The 22485-nt window shown below is 39.1% G+C and overlaps 1 protein-coding gene across 6 annotated transcripts in view; it reads left to right on the top strand.

Annotated features, from left to right (window-relative positions):
* MTUS1 (microtubule associated scaffold protein 1) overlaps window positions 1–22485 on the top strand; it is a 111630-nt gene that overhangs the window by 71330 nt on the left and 17815 nt on the right. For all 6 annotated transcript variants that reach the window (XM_042870487.1, XM_042870486.1, XM_042870489.1 and 3 more), the window contains one exon: window positions 13253–13470. In XM_042870487.1, the coding sequence (XP_042726421.1) occupies window positions 13253–13470 (218 nt within the window). The remainder of the gene's footprint in view (window positions 1–13252; window positions 13471–22485) is intronic.

The raw sequence follows: 22485 nt of genomic DNA on the forward strand, positions 1-22485 counted from the left end.
ACTCATTGTAGTGCTTTCTATATGCTTAGAATTGCTTTCTAAAGAACATGTGTGAATTTGTGTGTAATTTTGGATGTATTTGTCTTTAAATGGATGTAGAGATTCACAAACAAAGGAAGCTATTGTTGGATACATTCAGAAGCAATCTTGGCACAAAGACAATAACACAAAATATAGCCAGTGCTCTGGAGGTTCTTTAAATTCCCATTGCCTGTCCTACTTTTTCATCCATAATATCCTTTAGGCAGCATTTCAGTCTCGTGCTCAAATCCACTAGTATTTGTTACGGTCATATAACATCAGCTCACATGAGTGTGACTGAACAAATGGCTTCTGAGTTCGAACAAAAAAACTCTGTCCTTTCTCTCCATCCCTGATAACTCCAGATACTGCACAAGAAGTGATGTTGCTTATTTGTGTGCAGTTTAGTGGTGAAAATGTATTGTACAGTTCTTTTCAAGGAAGATTATTGTCCTGCTAGCTACTGATCCTGAAGTGGTCTCTGAAAACCTTCCAGTGGTTCAGGAGTACTGAGTGAGAAGTATCAAATTCTTGGATCTAATGTAAAGCTGAGCTGATAGGTGTTCTGGCAGCTAACTAACCATATACTTTTTGTAAAGAAAGAATTACGGCTTTAATTTCATCAGTTGTACCTGCCACTGATTTAAAATTTGGTGATTTAGTTCAAGTTCAAAATTAGGTTTTGATTTATTTTCTGTGTGGTTAGGGGTTATTTTTTTGTTTGTTTGTTTTTTTCACTTACGGCAGCAAAGTAGGGCTCCATAGTACATAAGTAGAACATGTCTTTCAAACTGTGATATTATGCTAAATGCTATGAGATTCTTTAGGCATTAAAACTCAGCTCCTTCCTTTCTGACTGTACTGCAGATGTTAATTCCCTATCATACGTGTGGGCTGGGAGCTACAAGAAGGTTGGACTTGTCATTCTTCTCTCTGGTGTTGTCTGAGGGTTTCTTATATGCATATTGGCTTCCTTCTGCAACTGCACCTTCCTTTGCCTCTGCTGGAAGCCTTTTCTCAGATGTGAAGTTGTCCTAATGTTTGGAAGCAGATAAATTAGCAGTCCTGAATGTATTCAGGAAGGGCGTGGAGATGGAAGGAAAGGCTTAGGATTTGTATTGGGGAAACAATTAATGGTGTATGGGAAGGGTTTGCGTGTGGCATGGACTAATCATGATTGGTTTCCTTGTTTCAGTTGACTCTGGGGCTTAACTTTGTAGACAAACTGCAATATGAAGATCAAATATATGTAGCTGTGATGAAGCAGTAGAGGGCACCAGACAACAAGGAGCAACTTCTTGTGTAGGAGGTTGGAATGGAGAAAAAAGGTGAAGAAGAGTAAACAGGAACAGAGGGTTATTGTCTCTCTGCTTGACTCTCTTGGTAATGGCATGCCAGGGATGACAGTGCTCAGCTGCAATTTTAAGAGACTATGCAGAAAAGGGCTAGCTCAGGTGTCTTTTTGTCTGCCTGGAGCAACATCTGAAGTAGACACTTAATAAATTGTAGACCCTTTACATAAGCATAACTGCTAGCTTCTGCATGTAGTGCTTTCTTTTCTTTCCTTCAAGAGCTGAAGAATTCAATAAAGGCTGCCTGTGGTGTATCGGATGGACTGAATTTAGCAATGTGCCTAAAACAATGCTAATAATTGAGAGAGATTTCAAAAACTTCAACTTGGTTCTTATTGACCAAGGATGTAGCACACAATAACACATCTTTATGCAGTTATTTCTGTCCTTTTGTCATCTTTGTCCTTAAAAATTGATGAGACTGTGAACCTTAAAAAATAAACTCTCTGCAGTGAGAGTTGATTTGTCAGTGCATGTGCAGCCAGTCCCTCTTAAATAAAAATATCTATGCTCTAAGTTTTCTATTATTTTGTTGGGTTTTTTTCTCTCAGATTTATGTATGCAGCACTGTATGCTTAGCTAATATGCATCAGACTTTGTCATAGTTCAGAACAAGTTAAAAATCAAGCACCAGTATTGTTCTTGGTTATTCAAAGAAAAAAATAACATTCAGGCCTGGTATATTGCTGATCTAGCTGGTGCATGTTAGACTTGTCATCTGTAAGTTGTATCACATTTCAAATCTATTTAGTTTGCAGTCATCTGTGAATGTATGGTCAACTTCACTAGTAGTTTTGTTTGATGTACAAGTGTGATATATACTGGCAAGAAGAAAATCTGTTTCAGTTCTGGATATTACAGTTCCTGGAAGCATGTTCAGTAAGTATATTACAAATGCAATGTTAAGACAGTACACAAGGTGCTTCTGTTCAAAACTAAAATTGTGCTGCTGCAAAATTGGTTTGTGTTTCGTAAGGTAAAAACTATGAAAGGCACAGCACTGGTATTTAAGAGTGTTAGTCAGATTTGTGTTGGTACTATGTGTTTAAATAGCAGACATCTGTCTAGTGCATTAATTATATGCTTAATGTTCAAGTCTGGGACTCTTGAGTCCTTTCTAAAGCATAGCTCCCAATCTTATAATCTGTTAGAAAATATGAATATTTTTTGTTTTTGAAGTGTTTTAATTTGGATTTTTATTGATGTTGCTTTTTATTTCTTAAAACTTCTTTCCTGTCATCTTCTCTTTGTCAAAGCACTATTAGTTGACAAAATGCATGGCCATTTGATGTCATCTGTACTAAAAACTAAATTTGGTGTCAAGACTGGAGAAGAAACAGTTACTGAAGAAACGCATCTTAATAATTTAACATAGGGCACGATTCAAGAGAATCTTTATTGCTGGACTTTCCTTCAAAGCTTTCTCTATAAAAACAGACTGATTTGTCAAGAAATTGCAGTAATGACATGAGTGAGATAATACTCTTCTTCGTGCTTTTATTTTAAAAGCCACCAGCAATTTATAAGTTGATTTAGTTATATTTACTTATATTTAGTTTAGGTATCTTTACAAATGTCATAATACAGCTTCTTGAAAATCTTCGGTATAACATTGTAGGATTTAAAAAAACAAAATCTTCAGGGTGTAAGTAAGGCTAATGCAACTTGGAGATTCTGTGCACTTCATAGGAAAAAAAAAAATCATACCAAATTACTGGCAAGCTAAATTGTGTATCATTAACATGTTTCTTCTAGGGGGAGAAGTACTGTCTTGTAGGAGCCTAAAACAGCTGTACAAGATCAAGAGCCATATTCTGTAGGACTGGTGACGCTTTAATGAAAAAAAGATGCATCAGTGTTAATCACTTCCATATGGGCATGGTTTTGGTTGGGAAATACTGAGGCTTTAATGGGTAGTTAATTTTAATAGGCAAGTGTATATAGAGACCCACTTCAAAGGCTGCTGTGAATGAGAGTATTGGGGTAGGAACTGGAAAGATGATGTAATGAGGAGCGTTAGTGCAGTATCACAAATTTGTGTCTTTACTATTTTGCTTACACTGGTTTCATGGCTGCTTACTCTGGTTTCATGGCTGCTTCCTCAGTGCAGGGAGGAGGATTATCTCTCCTCAAAAAGATAGCAGGAAAAAGTTCAGACCATCTCTTCTGTGGGGCAGAGGGTTTGCTGCACGCTGTGGTTTATCACTTAAGAGCCTAATAATGAGATACATTTCAGATTACCTAGCAAGGAACAAACAGGCTGACAACTGTGTGTAGAAGAGCCCTTGCACTGAATTAAGATATGCTTGAGGTTTCTAAGCCTTTGGTGAAAGGCTTTAGGCAGAAACTCAGTTAGGAAAAGTGGCTATTCTCTCTCTCTGTCTACCATTGCATATACTTGTAGGTTTCCTTTCTCTGGTGTTGGCGCCCTTAGTTTGTGCTCTGTTTGTTGTGTCAACAAACAGGATGCTAATAAGAAGCAACATGCTGTATATTAAGTTTCTAGGAAACAGCTTCAGGCTGCGAGACTCCTGCACTGTCTATAAGCACTTGGTCCCTTACCCACTAATCAGACTGTAGCGGACAGTGATGCATTTGACATGCTGAGGGCTCTACTTCAAGGGACAAGCTCTGTCCTTACGGAAATCCAGAGTGGCTGTGAGATACATGGGCTGAGCATTACACAGGCATAGGGCTCTTTGAAGTGCATAATGTCTGAGGCTTCTCTCTCCTTTTCAGGGTCCTGTGAATAAGCATATCCAACTCTAAGCTTGAAAGTGAGGAAAAAAAAGAATGAATTTAAAATCACATTGAGGCTGGAAGTTAGTGCTGCAATACAATACCTCAGCAGCTGAGTTGGCATGAAAGTACAGATACAGACTTAAGAAACAGTGCTTCTGACTGAATAACTTGAGTAATACATGCTGGTTCTTCACTCCCCCTCCAGCACTGGTACCAGTGTTTAAAAAAAATTAAAAATAAATGCTGAGAAATCTTTGTACCTCTGGAAAAAAAAAAAAAAAAAAAAAAAAAGGCCATTTCTGATGTGTTGGGTTTAATCTTACTGAGTAAACTAAGCATCTAAGTTAGGTTTTACCTGTCTGCAGTTAAATTTTGTTCAGTTACTGCGACCTTTTAAAAAGCCTCTTTATGTTGTTTTTGTTCAAACACCTTGAAAAGGGTTTGATGGCAGCTAAATAAATTGATGCTTCTTGGCATATGTTTGTGCCTGACCTTGCAGAGGGACAGTTCAAGAGGCTGCAGTAAGAGTGAAGGAATGGGAGCACTTCCATTCTCCATTAGGAGGTGCGTAGTTGTCTGCCGGGCTGCAGGCCACATTGATGCAGAGGGGAGCTGCAAGATGGGAAGTGATATTTGCCTTTCTACAGCTGCTTGAGTCTGGATTAGCTATATAAATTAGTGGGAGAGCTTCCGAGCACAGCACCTGCAGAATTTCAGCTGGGCAGAGTTAGCCAGGCACGTCACTAAAACACTGCCGTGACTAGAACTGGCTCACGGCTAACATGCTTGCAGCATGAACAGCACAAGGCAGGGCTGCCTGCCCCATTTGATGTATACAGGCCTGAGGCTGTGCTTACGAGCAAACCCAGACTTCTGTGGAGTCTGCCTCTGTGTGGTTGCTTGCCTGGACTCTGGGAGGCACAGAAGGAAAGTGTTCACTTTTTGCCAAGCTGGGTGCAAGTGAAAATTGTAGTTGACCAAGCTGCGGAAATGCCAGGGGGTTGGAAGACTTTCACCCAAGCCAAGGATTTCAGGCCCTCCACAGTAGTGTTGCTGAGCTTTCCCTGAATGTGTGCAAAACTGTTTCCTGGGTTCATACCTTAGAGCAGGAGTTGTGAAATAATTTAGGATTGTACCTTACAGCTAGCCAAATTTCCATGTCCTCTTTTATATGTTATGTAATATATGCATAACTCCAGATTTAATCCAGCAGTTTCCCTATTTGTAGGAATGTTCTGAAATGCCACAGCTTGTCGTGAGGCAAACATTAAAATTAACGTGGCAAGATCAAGTTATTGATCGGTCTGTTCCATTGCTCAAATAAGTACATGCTCTGCAGGTGGAGGGAAGAGAATAGGAGAGTTTTAGGGATTATTTTGAAGTGTCAGAGTTAGCTGTGTAGAGAGTAACGTAAAAAGTAAAGTTATGCACTCAGTTATGGACTGGTTCAGATGTTAGATTGAGATGTGGTAACTCTTGAAGGAAAAATTCTGGAGTCAGACCCATGGGTCACACAGGACTGCAGCTGACAGGACCAGTCTTGTAACAGCAAGAAAAGATACAGTCTCTGGAATAGAAGTCTGCAGCGTATGTCTGGTTCTCCAGGCTGTGCTGAAGACAGCTTATTTCAGTGCTTATTGGTATATTTGCAGAAGCTTGATCTAGTTGCTTTGCTGATTATTTTTTCTTGTATATCATTGTTCTGGAGGGGGGATTGGACAAGATGATCTTTTGAGGTCCCTTCCAAACCTCATGTGATTGTTACAGTTTTCAATTATAATTAGGTGTAAAACCAGAGTTTTTGGAAAGGGGAAAAACTGGCAAATGGTTGCGAGTAAATACTTCCTCTGTTACGTATGAGAAATGAAAATATCTGATTGCTGTTTCAGGCCTGACCCCAGTCGGGGCTGTACAAACTGATCAGCCTTATAGAACATGAAACAATATGCTGTGCTACTTAACATTGTCAAATATAGCTAATCATGTGATTTAGTGGGTTTGTTAACTTAAAAACTGTGTGGTTGGGTTTTTGTTGTTGTTGTTTTGTTTGTTTGTTTTCAGATGTTTAACTTCATGGATTTTATTCTCATAATATTATGGCTATAAAGAAAATGATGTTTTGTGTTGGGTAGATAATTGTGTAAAGTATTCATGTGACATATTTTTTGAAGAAAAGAACTAAATCTTGAATGCTAATCGTTATTGCTTAATTTCTCTCATTCTGTGAAATTGAGATCTTGTTTTTTGGTTTTTTTTTTCCCTGAACAGGAGAAAACGAAGATGCTTGATATGCATCAAGGATAAAGGCAGATTAGGTAGAGCAGAAGCTGATGTGCAGGAGGTGGTAATTCTGAGATTATAAATCCTCAATTGAGAAAATTGTGCACTACTGAAAGCTATTATTCACTTGCAGTTGGCTTCCAAAATATGCTTGTTGAGAGGCCGGCTGTAAAATTCAAAGTACCAGCTAACTCAGTGGACTTTGAGTTTGTTTTGTAACATCTACCCACAGGTTAAATTTTAGGTAAGTCTGAAGACCATCTTCCAGACTGGAGAAAACCAAAGGAAACCTGCCTAGAAGTTACATAAAGAAGGTGCTCTTTACAAGTCATGAAACAGTGATTAGTGATCAGATGCGTTAATTTGAAGGGGAACTGTACTGAGCACATAGATTTCATTCTGGGTAGAATTGATGTTTTCAAATAAGGTAAAAAGCCTTGGCGATTGGATTGGGTGAATGATGTAGAAAGGAGATATCAACCCTTGTTGCTGATGTTATTGAACAGAAGTGACAGTCATGCATACAATTTAATCCCCTAGGGCTTGCCAGCTAGGCTTTCCTTATACAGCCAATAGAAAAAAGGGCTTGCCCCAAGCCCTCCTTGATGTTCCATTTAGGATTCTGCTCTGTCACCATCTTGAGGAGCCTGTTTCTCTACAGAGGAACTAAAGACAGTCTTGGTTGGGTACTTCCCTTTTTTTTTTTTTTTATATAGAAAACAATTATTTTTATTCAGCTGAAATCACTGCATGAGCTCTTCACATAATTATGGCTTTAACGTTACCGGAAAATGAATGCTTCAAGCCATTCCATTTAGTACGAACAGTAACTGTGCTGGCTACCAGATGCTGTCAGGAGAAGACAGAACTTGAATGGTTACACTGGTAAGCCACAGGAACACCCTTTTACACTCACAATGTGACCCATTTTCCACTTAAATCCTCACTGAACCAGCTGGTGTCAATTCAGCTGGATTCTCATTTCCTGCTAGGAGGCATCTGACAAGGTCTGTACAAGTAATTCACCTGTATTGTTGAGATTTTTAGGAAGTGCTAAAGTGTGGCAAAGGTTGGCATAGAGGGATTATAGTGTTGTCCTAAGTTACTGCAGATTTTAGTCTAGGAAAGCAGAAGTACTGCTGAATTAGATGTCTCTTTCCACCTGCCTAATCCATTTTGTCACAGGTGTTGGATTCAAAACTCAGATTGTGCTTTTGCAATCTATTTTGTGTACTAGTTTTCAGCACTGATTGTGCTTGATCACTAGTGCTCAGGAACACTCAGGTTGGCTGTCCAGCTAGAAATAGGGCTGGGGAGGGGTAGAGGAAACATATGGCCTGTAGCTGTGCTGGGAAAATGCTGTTTCCTAAATACAGCTGTGCTACCAGAAAGTATATATCTGACCTTCTAGAAGTAGAGACTTAGAGGAAAAAAAGAGCCAACAGACTGTTGCCTGTATTATGTGTCCGCTAAGAAGCTGTGATAGTCTGAGATAGCTGGGCAGTACCTGCAAGCTGCATGCAGATGTCTCTGATTCCTTCCTATGAGTGTGCCTGGACTTGTGTAGGAGGCTAAGTTGAAAGTGAGGAGTAACATTGTCTTGCAAGCTGGACTCGCCAGATTGGTTCATTGGTCAGCAACACAGTGGTGAAACAGAAATCCTGCAGTTGTGCACAGACTATCATTATTATTTGTAATGCTCCCCATCTCGAAACCATGCTCACAGGTTTGCTGCAGTTTGTTATGGACAGCAAAGATCCTTTGCTATGGGTTGTTTATGGGATCATCATTTCTTCAGGAAAAAACAGCACATTGGAGCTAACTTACAAACTACAAAGATAGTATGTAAAAGCTGTCAACTTTTAACTTCAGTGATGCTGAGAGATCCACTCTGGATGCTGGGTGTTATTCTGAACATCAGGTCACTTACCTGAGGGCAGCCGTGGAGGCTTTCTATAGCCTAAGGTCTACACTGGATGGTCATTTTTTCAAACCAAATCAAATAACTGAGTAATTAAATCACTGACAAAACAACAGCATGGTATAATTAGTCTTCCTGTTATTACATGCAGCTTAAAACTGTTCTGTGCATAAAATTCAGAAGCTTTAGCTACTACAGAGAGAAGTTAACTCACACCTGATTGCCAAAAGTCTTCTCCTTAACCTACCAAGAACAGGTTATTAATCAGTTTTCCCATGTTGTCTTCAAGTGTTCATTGTTGGTCAACTGGAAAATGTCCTCAGTTTCTGGGTTCTTCCATAGATTGCTATATGAGCATTACCAGCTGTAGTACTGAGGAGAGTGCTCAGTGGAAGTGGGGCAATGGCCAGGGTCCTCACTGCCTTGCTCGTCATGTCTTATTCCAAACATTAGCAGGAAGATGGGTGCACAACCACTTCATTGAATACATGGTTGAAATAAATAACTATTGCTGAGCTTTTGGACTTTCAGTTCGCACAGGCAGTTCAGACTTCCAAAAGGCCTGTTAGAGCCTTTGTTGAAAAGAAAGGGCCATGGTGTTCTTGCACTGTTTTGACTGCATTGCAACAACCCTGGTGGCTGATGCCCAGGCATTCTTTATTGATGTACAGATCAAATGACAGCTGGGAGTGGCTTTCTGGGAGTGACGTCCCACGTACAGTGATGTCAGCAAAAGACTTAAAAAATTCAGGTGTGGCACAGTCTGCCAATTAAACTGATTAGTGCTTTGGTGAAGTTTTGAGAATGGAGCTTTGACTCTACAGCTTTGCTTACTGAAGAATTTTATGGAGTACTAGTTTTGCCTAGTAATGGTCTTGTACTTGGTGCCTTTGCTGAAGTGAGCTGTAAGTTGAGGTAGGACCATACCAGAGGGCATGTGCTAGCTGTCTTGTTATCTGAGAAATCTGCTTCTACCTTACAAATGATCCTGACTGCTTGGAAGCTGTGACACTGGAAGAAGTCCTGTGACTGGTGGGATCAGGATGGAGTGCTTTGCTGCATTGTTGGCAGAAGTCAAAGCTTGTCAGGAGTCAATGGAAGCTGGACAGAAGGAACTGAAGCATGACATGGAAACATCTCAAAACGAAATCAGAGCAGTGCTAGCACTGCAGAGGAGCCAGCAGCAGGTGAAAGAGGAGCTGAAAGCAGAGATGAAATCTAGCCACTTGGATATAAGAAATGTACTTGAGGAAATCCAACGAGTAAGGAAAGAGATGGAAGCTCGGTTAAATACTCAGGCTGATCTGGTTTTACTGATCAAAGAAGTGAGCACCAACTTAATATGTGTAGACAAGGCTTTCCAAAAGATGGAAGAGAGGCAGGAAGGTTTTACCAGCCTGCATCTTCCTACAAAAGAAAATGTTGAACAAGGATTTTTCTTTGAAAAATGCTTACACAAGACACACCTGAATTTTCAAAAGCCCATGGAAGCTGATAGTTTGGAAGAAGAACCTGAAAAGAAGGTGCTTAGTGGTAAGAAATGGTGATTGCAAAGGTGTGAGGAGAGAAGTGAGGTTGTTCTTATTTGTGCTTGTCAATAGTTTGTTTTCAGTATTTGGAATGTTTTTGGCAAATTGAATCTGTGGCTAAAGAAAATAATTTCTAGAAAATGTGGGCATTACCTGGTATACGTTGAGCAGAGAGAGGCTTTGATTTGGCTCTGCAAACAAAGGAGTGAGTGACAGACGTTTTACCTGGTAAACCAGCAGTGCACAAGATAGAGAGGCTTGGGATACCAGCAGGATGTGACAAGTCCTGAGGTAGCTGGCCATTCAAGTACTGCTTCAAGTACCGTGCAGTCCTGAAGCTCTTAAATGTAAAGCAGACTGATGTTTGAACAGTTTTCTGTTTCTTGTTTATGATCTCTAAATCAGAGAATCTGTGTATGGAAAACAGCTCTCTTCACAAAAAAAAAAAAAAAAAAGGATGGAGAAAAAGGATAATACCCCACATTGTTGGCTCTGTAGGGATACTGTGCTGCATGCAAAACTTGAGAATCTATGACTTCCAATATTCAGAAATTGAGCATCTCAAATAGATTTGGTACAGTGTTTTCTTGTCTACTGGAAAAGAGTCCAGAACCTAACCAGAGGGGGGAAAAACATTTTGCATTACCAGTCTGACTTGTCTAAAGGTGGCAATCAGAAATGGCAAAGCGAGGACTTGAGCTGGTAACCGATACCGTCTTTAATTCAGAGTCTGTCATTGATATGTTGTATCAGTGATTAGACTCTTGATGCTTTGTTTTAATGAAAGCATGGCTTTTGTTTTGACATCATAGCATGCCTTCTATACAAATCTGGAAACAATCTGTCATTGCCCAGAGGTACATGGGCCATAAATAAGCATTGGAGCGCTGCTGGTGTTAATCTGTAGAGGCATTTCATGCTATGGAGTTTTCATGCTAGCTGAGAAATACTTTTCAACATTTGAAGTGGTTGTGCATAGCACAAGTCTGATAAAATTGCCAACAGGACTGTCAGGGAATTTTTGTGTATGTTTTTTGTTCAGCTTTTTTTAGTATAGTATCCAGAGTTGGCTTGGGTGGATGTTGGAATAAACGCCTCTGAATAGTCTTGGTGTTCTGGGCACTGCAGTAAAACCAGTGATGTGAGACTGGCAAACTGGTGAAGGCCGGCTGAACTGTGGAAACAGCAGCTGTCTGACTCCTGTGTTGCTTGTGGTTAGCTGTTATATCAGTGTATTTAAATAAAAACAACTTCATTAGGTAACTGTATCTGAAGTAACTACTTTCCTGAGTACATCTTGTCTGCAGTCCTTTGTGGAAGTTTAGAGCAGCTTTGTCAGGATTGTAACAAATAGATGTTTGTCATTTCATATAGTTAAGAATGAGATGAGTATCTGTATTAGTGAATTTACAAGCATCTTTAAATGAGGGATAGTGCTCAAATTGTCTTTGCTTTGTAAGGGAAGCATTCAGAGAGGGAGGTGGAATAAATGAGAGAGTAGGAGTACATGAGCTACTTAGGTAGGGAAGGGCCAAATGTATGTGTTTATTCCCTAGTCTCTGCCTTGTTGGTTTGTTGTTGTTTTTTTTTTCCCCTCCCCTTGATTATTGTCTCTACTGACTAATTTACTTTAACAACCTTCATAAGCTGACAGGTATTTGCTACTAACACAGTGTTTGATGTGAGATTGCTGGGGATCTAACAAGGTGGCTATCAAATTTGAACCCTCTTTTCATGTAAAGAGATCTATTTCAAAAGGCATTGTGCCTGTTACTGTGAGAAAATAATTGCTTATGTTTGTTAAAAGGATAGTAAAAATAAGCTACCTAGAACTGGCAAATAAGCTTGATGTGCCTACTCTTCTGATCAGAATTTGGCTTTCAATTTGGGTTATGTTGACACCTTTTGACTGTTCTGCTATTAATCTGCAATGTGTGTTTCTAATTGAAAATTTACACCGCAACACTTAGCATCTCCTAAGTACGAGTGCAGTAAAATTTCCAAGAATGCAGGAGTATCTGAACATTATAAAAACAATGTGCTGACATTTCTCTACTTCTCTAACTAAAAGGGAAGGCAGAAAATCTTGCCTACAGTGGATTTATTTGAAAATGTGAAGACCCTTCACACCCTGCTCAGCAAGAGAAGTGCAGATGCCATAAGTATTTTGAATAGGAAACTTTATTTCACGTGTTTTAAAAATGAGTGAAGTCTATGCAGGACTGATGGATTAATGCAAGAGGTGATGTGTTGGTTAGATTAACTATAAAGCTTTGGCTCTCGGTTAATGTCTTCAGTTATATGACTGAGCCTTTCACTGCTGGGAGTATTCAAGTGTCACTCAACAAGCTTCATACCAGATGTTTGGGCTTCAAAAGGATTCATTAGCAACTACTTCTAGTTCATTAATTTGTCTCTTTTTTTTTTTTTTTTTTAATCTCCACGCGTTCCTGTTCTTATTTCCCCTAAATCTCACCTCTCAGGTTTTGTTACTTTATCTGGAAGGAATCTCGTTAAGTTGAAACTGTATAATCTGCATAGATGTCTTCATTAAAATGCCAAGGGATATATGTGTGTTGCATCAACATTTTATTGCAAAAGTGTTTGCTTGCTCCATGCATGATCAAAAGGGGAAGTGCTGTGCTAACTTTTCAGTCCAAAGGCAGGAGAAACCTGTAACATCTGTGGTGTTTATGAGTTGAGCAGTGGATTATGTAATGTGATTTCTTTCCTCTGACACTATGTGATTGTGTACTGTGAAGTGATTGAGGTTGCACTGTTACTGAGAGAATTAAATGAACTCTGTAATTCTTGGACTATAAGGAGTGGCAGGGCATTCTTGAAATATATTTCAAGTTGTAGAGCATTTTAAAGTACCATCTTTGTGAATGAAATTGCTGACACTAAGAAGATGTTGAAAGATTTTTCGTTAATGGAGCTCAAACCTGAGGTATAGAGTGGAGTTCTTGCAGCGAACATTTTGAAAGGAAAGAAAAGAGAAGTGAAAGTACGGAAGGAGTGCTGTAGTGTTCAGTTCTACGTTAGAGTGTAGAAAACATGAAGTTCACGTTGTAACAAAAATAAGAGACTATTAAGAAAGCAGTAAGTCACTGTATAGGTAGGATGACAGTGTGTTTTATGAGAATGTTTATTCAAAGCACAGCGCAAGTGGTATGCTGAAAGGTAAGACAGAATATGCGAAAGTAAGATTGAAGAGCGGTGTTGTATGTGAGGTTACGGTGCTAGAACCTAATCCAGCAGATGGTACTGTCTGCTCTGCAGTGCTATTGAAATAACTGTTTCTCCTAGTTAGTGTTTCGGGCAGTGTTTTCTTTTGTACCTATCTTTAAGCTTTGGTGAGACATGAAGTGTATATTAATTAATTGCTGTTGTTTTTGTTGTTTCAGTTGATAAGGGCAAGCAGCGGAGTCCTAAAAGCTCATGCATACAGACCCAAACCTCCACAGATGTGCATTCAACTGGCGCAAAAGGAGCTGAGTTGGCACAATACAAAACAAAATGTGAGAACCAAAGTGGAATCATCCTGCAGCTCAAAAAATTCTTGTCAAGCAGTAACCAGAAGTTTGAAGCGTTGACAGTTGTGATCCAGCACCTCCAGTCTGAGGTAAAAACTTAGAAATAATCTGTATGCTAGTTTTAGTTCGTTGAACTGTTCTCAACAGTGTCTTTGAATATATCAGTACACTGATAAATAATGTCTGTTTCCACTCCAGCTGCTGCATTCTAGTTTGTTCCTTCTCCTAGAATTTTTTTTTTTTTCATGTGTTACATTGCAACTGCAGTTAACTATGGGCATATTAACTATAGGCCTCCACCTAATGGTGCTATTATAACAGAATGCCCTGGTGTTAGTGCCGTTTTTAATAAACTTTAATATGTATTTGTAGTCTAGAAATGATTTTGTTAAGTTGCACATTTAATACAATGACAGCTATTTTTTCTCTAATTCAAATCTGGTCAATTCAGTAAGAGCAGCTGTTTGTTGTTTTTTTTTTTTCTTATTGAACTCTGGATTGGAACACTTTTCTCTAATATAATTTAATATTTTCAAAGCAATTTGATACACGCATGTATGTAATGCCTGTCATTTCAGATTAAATGGTGAAATTTTTCCTGCCAAATTTCTCCTTAGTCTTTTAATTAATTTATAATAAGCACTTTAATTTTTGCTAAGTTTGTGAACTTAAAAGTCTTGGCATAGGCTCTTCTCTCAAATATGTTGTGTTTGTAACATCTTAAATGTCAGGAATACTTTCGGTGTATCTTTATCTGAATACATAAGAAAGCTTCATATGCACCTATTTCTTTCAGGCTGTTTTACAATGTGTTTACAGTTTAAGCATGATTTCCTTGCAAATAATGGGAATGATTATTTTTAAAAGTGTCTAATACAGGAAAGAGAGAGGAGCTGTATGTAAGAAAGTAATAATTTTGCTGCTGCTTTTTTTCAGTATTATCTTGTGGGTGGAAAGAGGAGAAATTTCATTTATTTTTAATGATATAAAGTGAGTAATCAGGAAGAGCTGAGTCTATGCACTTGTAAACTGGGCTAAAAATGACATATATGTGCTTTTAGTTGTTTTACTACTTAATGTTGAAGTCCACTCCCAGGATGGTCTCAGTCTTACTGTATGTACTGTGGGAGTGAGAAGGACTGTTCTGCTATGGTTGATGTAGGCAATACTTTGAAATCTGCTAATTAGCTGGGGAAGCATTTTGTACAATTTCTGTATTTTAGTGAAAAATGTGAAGGGTAGTGGGTTTTTTGTTTGTTTCTCATTCCTTTCTGATGAAATGTGGATCTCCATCTAGCTAACCTAAGCTCAAATGGCCATGCATTTCTTTTTTGAAAGTAGATCCTGGAGGGTTTTTTTATGTAGTTTGCAAATGTGTTCAAATAGTCAAGGGAGAAATTTTCAGCTGAGTGTAGCTCCAGCTGCAAGCCCCTGCCTTAACTACCACAGAACCAGCAGAAAGTATTTTCAGCTTTTACAAAAGTAGCTTGCAGCTTTTCTAGTTGGGAAAAAATAAAAATAAAATCAAAAATATATATGCTTAGCTGAGCAACAAGGTTATGCTTCCATTCCTTCTACTTGAGCAAGTATGAAGTAACACAAAGCAGCCTGAGCTGATGAAATACCATGCTGTCATCAGAAGGTCCCACTCTTGGCTACTCTGGTGATTGTCTGCCCCTGCAGAAGGCTGATTCAGCTTGCAGCTGCCAGAAAGCTACCCAAGCCAAGGAGAGAGCATTTCTTTGCCAGGTTAGTTGCATGGACCCTTATTCCTGGTCAGAGGCAGTGCAAAAGGGCTATGGACAGTCTGTGCTGTCAGATAGAGAAAAGAGCTGGGCTGTGCTGCTACATTGCTTCAAAAATATAAATCTCAGCCAGAACTCCTTGACAAAATCTACCTCAGCCTCCTGTATTCCCCATGGAAGGAAGAGTTGACAAAGCTGAAGTTAGTAGGAGAGGTGATTCAACTGCTGCTACTTCTCCTTTTTTCCTCCAAGAGTTCCTGATGCATTCTGCTCAAAAGTTTAAAGTTGCTTTTTATGAGCTCATTTGAAATGGGATAGCCCTGCCAAAATTAGAATCTGCTGGCAATGACTTATGTCAGGTGCAGCCAACCCTCTGGAGTGAAGTTGGAAGGCTGCTAAGGGTTAAATGAGATTGTGTGAGGTTGCTGTGCTGTTTCCAGCTGAGCAGGAATCTGTCACAAAACTCTGTGTGAGTTCAAACGTGTTTGCTACAAGCATTATCGTGGAGCTGTCAATATTAACAGCTGGCTCTGATAATACTTTACCACTTGAGCTGTCAGGGTTTATCCAGATGATTTGTGTGCCTTTACCAAGACTGTTCTGAATTTGAGCAAGTGTCTTCAAGATGAGCCAGTCCACAATGATCATGTTGTAAAACCCAATTTCTGTTGAGCAGGAGATCCTATTGCAATGAATTTTCACTAGATTGAAACCCTGATGGCAGACTAAACACAATGATCAAGTTGTCTGGCAAGAGCATCAAACTGTACCAAGTTTTTCCACTGTTAGATAATTATGTGTACAGTATTAAAAGGATGTGTCAAACTGCAGTCTTATCACAAAAACAAGCTAGTCTGTCTAGATGGCTATTCCCCTCCTAAACCTATGGTAGTTCCTGCAACTCCATGACCTCTTCCTTTTTTTTTTAATTGTCCAAACAGGAAAAGTGACAGTACAGTGGAAATGATGAATATACAATAGGCTGACAAAGTGCAAAGGAAAGCAGTCTTCCATTAAACTTCAATTACATAATCTCTGAATTATGCAACACGACATTTGAATCTTAACTTTGAATTTATTTATTATCCCTTCAGTAGTAGTTGTGTACGCTGAAACCTTGAAAGTGTGGTTTAAGACGTCTGGTGAAAGTGAGGCTGTGGCACAACTTGCGGAATCTGCACTCACTCTGCAAGCTTGGTGCCCACCAGGCTGGGGAGAGCCAGCTCAGGAACCCCATCAGGAAGTTGGGGGGAGGGAGAGAGCACAAGAAAACAAAACAAAAAGCAACCAAACAACTACTATGGGTCTGGTTTTATAGGGCTGTCCATACTCAACATTTTATGGGCTGTTCCCCTGTGAACTCTGGGAAGGAGTGTTGGTGACAAACCACCAGTGCTTGTGTGAGGTAAGAATGTGGGCCTGAGAGGCCCACAGCAGTGTGGGCTCAGGTTAAACCGCTACAGCTTTGGGATTGTTGGATTATTGTTTTTTTTTTTTAATTTGTTTTACTGTGTAGGCTTTTTGTGGTTTTCATTTGTCACTTTGTTTTTGTCAGCTCAGTACTGGGTTGGTCTTAAAATTTGGTTTTGTCTCTTCTAAAGCTGCTGAAGGAAGACTTAACTCTCAAGTGAAGAGGAAAAGAGGAAATGTATTGCCTAAAATGTTCTGTTGATATTGAAAACGTGAATTGACTTTTTAGCCTCATATTTGAATGCATGCATCTTAACTGCCACTTAGAGAAGTAGTCAAGTTCAAAAAAAAAAAAAAAGTTTTACTGATACACAGTTGTGTTTTTCTCATTTAAGAAATAAATCTTTTCAAGTGCTTCAAGAGCTCCCAAAAGATTCAGTAGTAGAAGTAAGCTTCAGAATTGTGCCTGTGATTAAGAAACGAACAGAAATCAAGCTTTACTGCTGTTCTTCTCTTGACATGCTTATGAGAAGACTAGAGTTTACAACTCAAATTTTACTTTGAAATGAATATGGTGACTTCTTTAAGAAGTTTCCATCACAGGAGGAATGTGATTTGTGGGGTAAGGAGTGTGGACAGTAATATGGGGATACCGTTAATTGTGGATATGATGCAGGAAGCAACATAAGTAATGAGCTAGAAGTTGTGTGGCTGAAATAGTCTTTAGTATCTCTAGGTGGAAATAAAAAGACCACCCTTATTGTGTGAGCTACTATAACTGGCATTTCCTGACACACAGATGACTGTAACAGTCAAGGTATTTAGTTTTCTTGAGAATTTTCTGGCACTTGAAGAGTTTTTTCTGTGCACAGAGAAACATTCATCAGAATAATTTCTTCTGGCCTTTATGGAAGCATAACAGAAAATGTTCATTAGGTGAGAAACTTCTTACAGAGCTGAAGTACAAATTCCATCACTAAAACCTAAACCCTTAGTGGTAAACAGAAGAGTTTTGGAACAATCGTGTTTTTGGTATATAAATATGAAATATGTTGGCAGGGCCATTAAGCACAGATGCTTGTCTGTGAGTTTTTAAATTTATAATTTTGACTTTCCAGATCCTAACATCAAACTTGTCTGGTTTTCATTAGGATGCTCATTCAAAATGCACTTCTGCTCTTCTGCTCTGGATTTCGAAAGTATGGATGTCTCCTTCTTCAAAACAGAGAATGGGGGTATTTAATTGAGATAATTTGTGTTTCTTCAGATATAAAAAATACAAAGTATCTTCCCCTTTCAGAGCTGGGCTCTGGAAGCCTTTGCTGTCTTAGAGGGAGCTGTTGGAAAGCAAGGAGGTTTCAAATTATTCTGAAGTTCTCTGTGATGCGTAGCTGCTAACTGATAAAACCATTTTTAGCAACAGAATATTTTTGGCATCTTTGAAGTTTTGTGAGCTCATAACTTTCCAGCTTTTTGAAGATCACTTTGGTCCAGGTGTGGTTGAGTATTCAGAGCGGACAATTGGGAGAACTGGGAGTCCTGTCCTCTGCTACTCTGAACAAGTTGAGAGAACAAGTCTGTTGAGAAGACAAGTCTTTAACTTGAAAGCAGGCTTGAAGTCTCAGGCACCCAGCATTGCCTTCCATGAGGAAGCCTGTTCCCATCCCTACCTTGTTATTTCTCCTAATTTTTATTTATTTGTTTATTTAAGAAGATGCGAAGTTAATTACAAAGTAGCAAGCTAGATGTATCTCTTAAAATTTGAAATGAAAGGAGGGGCTAATGAAAGAAATAAAGTAACATCTTTGTGCTTTTCTATACTGTATTTGCAGGTGAAATTCTAAACGTCTTGAAAGGACTTAAAGCAGATGCTGTAATGTTTTGTTCAAACATAAAGTTTCGAATCTTAACATTCTAAAAAAACATAAGTGATTTAATAATCTCATAGATACTAGAACTTACGGCAATATCATTTGTAAAAGCTGCATGGTATCTGTTTGAAACTTTGTCTAATGCTTGAATCAGATGAATTGAGACAAGCTTCAGAAAATGCTGAAAAATGAAATGAGCAGTTACTCAAATAGGGTGAATTTAGTTGCTTATGAGATCAGAATTTTCACAGGGAAGTCATTCTGTATGACATGTTTTAACTGATATCACAGTTCAGAAATCTTTCAGAGTAAGAAAATGGGCCATAAAATTCAATAGTGAATGTTACTGTATCTAGACCTAACTTTGTAAAGACATCACTTCTTTAAAATGGGAAGACAAAGTTCCATATGATGATAAGAAGCATCTAAAGTTTGTAAAAGCACAAAGAGCCCACAACTGTAATGCCCATGTTAAATATTAAGTGACTCATAGGAATCCTGTTTGGCTGGTTCTCTGCTTTAGTGTTTCACGTACTAAACATCAGGGAACGAATGCCTCATTCTCCATAAAAGTACCTAGCAAACGAGAGAAGTCAAATATTGTAAGTTACAGTAAGTCTCTCTTACTTAACAAGGAAGCATAATCTGAGGCCTAATTTAATTCTCTTTGAAGCAGTAAGTCAAGGACAGGTGAAAATTTATTGCTTCTTTTATCTCATAAAAAGGCAACACACTTAGCAATGTCAAGAGTAATTTGGAAGTAGTAATTTCATGCCAGATTTACTGATTTGAGATGATTAATGTCTTTTTCAGTAATTGCAGTAATAGTCTATTCCTCCATTCAAAAATGCACTTGGGGCAGAGGGTAAAGGCTGTTTCTTGTGCCACTTCCTTGGCTAACTTCTTTAGCTTGATTTTGCTTCTGAGATTTATTTAGAGGACAGGGCTTTGCCAGAATAGCGGGAGCAGGAACTGGTAGAACATAAGGACCAAAATAATCAATTCTAATTTAATACTGCAAAGCGGATATGAATGACCTTTTGTTACCCTTTCATAACTACTTTTGAGCTACAGCTGCTGACACATGAGTGTCTGGAGTTTACACAGAGGTGTGACTCAATTTCTACATTATGGCTGGTGATCTTTTCATGGCTGCCCCAGCACAAGGATGGAGCAGACTTCACTTTCTAGTGCTTTGTCTGATCAAGAGAGTATCTGCTTGGATGAGAGCGATCCACTCTGTGCTGGGAATTGTTGACAACTGAACCTGCTCAAGTATTAAAAAATAGTTAAATGATAATCTGTTCCTCTGTACAAACAATGTCAGTGTCCTGTGAGGTCTAAGCACTGACATTACAGAATTGCTTGCAAATAACCATTATTTATTTATTTAAGATAGTCAATATTTCCCTCTGAATACGGTTTCAGGAGTAAGTGCTCGTGGTTTGATATCAGATGGCTTTCAAAACCAGCCCTTCATTTCCTGGAATAAAATTAATTTGACACTATGTATGGCAGTAAAGCACACAAATGCTTCTGTTCTTGCTGCCCGTGATGAATTTCTGTCTTATGTATTCTGAACAAGTTTTATTTAGTCTTTTCTAATAGAATGTTTTATAAAACAGCCAGTGTATTTTATATGTTGAAGATTGTTCACCTCCCGTATGTATCAACTCTCAAAATGCCTTGTTAAGGAGAGGTGTGTTAGTGATAAAGCTAGAAGGCTGATGTGTAGCCATTCAGGTCAGAGCTGCTTCCAACCTTTTGGTTCTGCCTGTAGCAGGTATGATTGCTGCCTTTGTGTTACTCAAAAGCTTCCTGTGTTTGTGCATGCCATGATAGCATCATCTCAGCTTTGCTCCCTCTTCTCTTGGAAGGGACCATGTTGCATCACAGCCCTAAGAGAAGAATATCCCAGAATAAGCAGGGATGTTTGTCATGAAAAGAGTCCTACAGCACCACCTTATTTCTTTAAATATTTCAGTACTGAACATTGGATGTGGCTATTCCATAGTAAATATGGTGGTATTTTGCAGTGTTCTGTTGGAGCCATGCATGATACTTGTTTCAAACCAGAAAGTGAACATTTACAATCAAGGCTTTGCAAGATATAGAAATATTAATCTGAGAACTGAAAAACTTAGTGGTGGGACTTCGTAAAATGGCAGTTGCTTGAAGTTTGCTAACTTGGAAATGCTGCAGAAATCCTGGAAGAATGATGCATTGCATGGGGTAGACTACGGAAATGTTTGAGGAGTTTGTGATTTGCTTGTTGATCCCACATTGCTGCTTGATATTTAAAAACAAAACAAAACAACAACAACAAGAACAACAAAAAACACAATAATAGTGGCTCTTTTTTAAGTACAACTCCTAAGGAGCACACATTTCCCTTTCAAAAAGGAGTGTGATGGAAGATGGGTGACATTAACTTATTGGGCACATGTACTCAAGACTGAAATCCTGCCGTGGTTCATTGTTTGCATTTGATAGCTGCTGAAGGGCTTACTATAGTTAACTTGGGAGGAAAAACTTGCCAAAGGAAAACAGGACTCTTGAGCCCTCTTCTTAGGGGAGCACGGCCAACCTAGGTCTCTCTAAGCTGTGACTGGCAAGCAGAACGTGGAGCTCCACACCATCTAGCCAGCAGTGGGATGGGCTGAGAAATCCAAAGCAGTTGGCCTGGTGCAGCCTCACAAGGAAGCGTTGACAGTAGGAGTTACCAGTTTGCCATAAAACTGCCTGCTCTGTGATCTGGGGTCTGCAAAGTTGCTGTGTGGGTTGTTTGAGCAATACCTGCCAGTTGGAAGTGCTGATACCTCAGCTCTTGGAGGTATCTTCTGTCACAGCTGAACATCTGGTATATGTGCATGGCCCAGAAGGTCGGCTGTTTGTGTGCTTGGTGTTGGGTACCTTTCTTATTCACTTTGGAATGTAGACCTGTGCAGAGCATCCTGCTTTTGAAAAAGGCAGAGCAATGGGAACTGTTCTGCCCTTGATGTGTTCTCTCCATTGTTTGTCTAAAATGCTACTAGGCTGATCTGTTTGAACTGCAGTAAAAACAGCTGGTTGCTAGGAAAAACACTCTTAAGCCTGTAACTGCGCTTTGTAATTGCCAGTAACAAAAATCCAAATAAGAAATTTTGTCGTTTATTCTGATCCTGGCTTTGCCATCTTGAAACAGTCACATCCTCCCCCCACCTTGTACCTCCTCGTTTTTCCTGCTTTCATGTTTTCACCTGATCACAGTGTCCTTTCTGTTGGGAACGTTTTTCCCCGGAGTTTCTTGACTAATTCTCAAGAACTGTGGAGGATTTTTAATGTAATCTTTCACATAACAAGAAATGTCTAAGGCTCCAGTGTTATGCTGAGAACTGTTTTGCAGCATCTTCTTGGAGAAGTGCACATTAATAGTGGTGCCTGTGGCAAAGCTTTTATCCCCCAGCTCTATTCTCATTGCTTCATATTGCTTCCACGTTTGCTTTTGCGAAAGCTACACTGAATTTCTTGTACAGCTGTAACAGATTCTTTTGAAATGAGAAAAATAGGTCCTCAGCCATTCTACATGATCTTGCATTAAGCTCATATATTTGCCAGGAACTGTTACAAAGACCCTCCTTGAGTCTTTGACAGTGATTCAAGGATCATCTTGCTAGAAAAAGCTCTTTGTTATTGCCAGATTTATCTGGAGAAATGCCAGAACTGCTTGATCCTGCCTCTTGGATCTGTTCTTTCAGTTTCTAATACTGATTTTCATCTAGAATCTTGTGAAATACGAGCTAGAAGGTAGCTTGATATTCCAGCACAAAGTACCCACATGCCTGTCTTCAAACTAAACACTGAAGATGGTTCTCAATGGATCATTCAAGTGGTTTTGGGTATTTTACTACACTTTAATCTCAGGTCTTAAACTTCTGAGTTTTCATGGGAAGACCGCTATAGCTGGAGCTTTATTTCACAACTTAGATGATAGTAGTGCTAAATGAATTGCTTGTCAATCTGAGTATTGAATGTGGCTGCTTAACTGTATGACCACCTCAGACTGCCTCTGTACAGAATCGTAGAATTCTTTGAATTG

This window comes from Lagopus leucura, unplaced genomic scaffold (genome assembly GCF_019238085.1).
Source record: "Lagopus leucura isolate 7727_CA_CO unplaced genomic scaffold, USGS_WTPT01 Super-Scaffold_100004, whole genome shotgun sequence".
In the NCBI taxonomy this organism is placed as follows: Eukaryota; Metazoa; Chordata; class Aves; order Galliformes; family Phasianidae; genus Lagopus; species Lagopus leucura.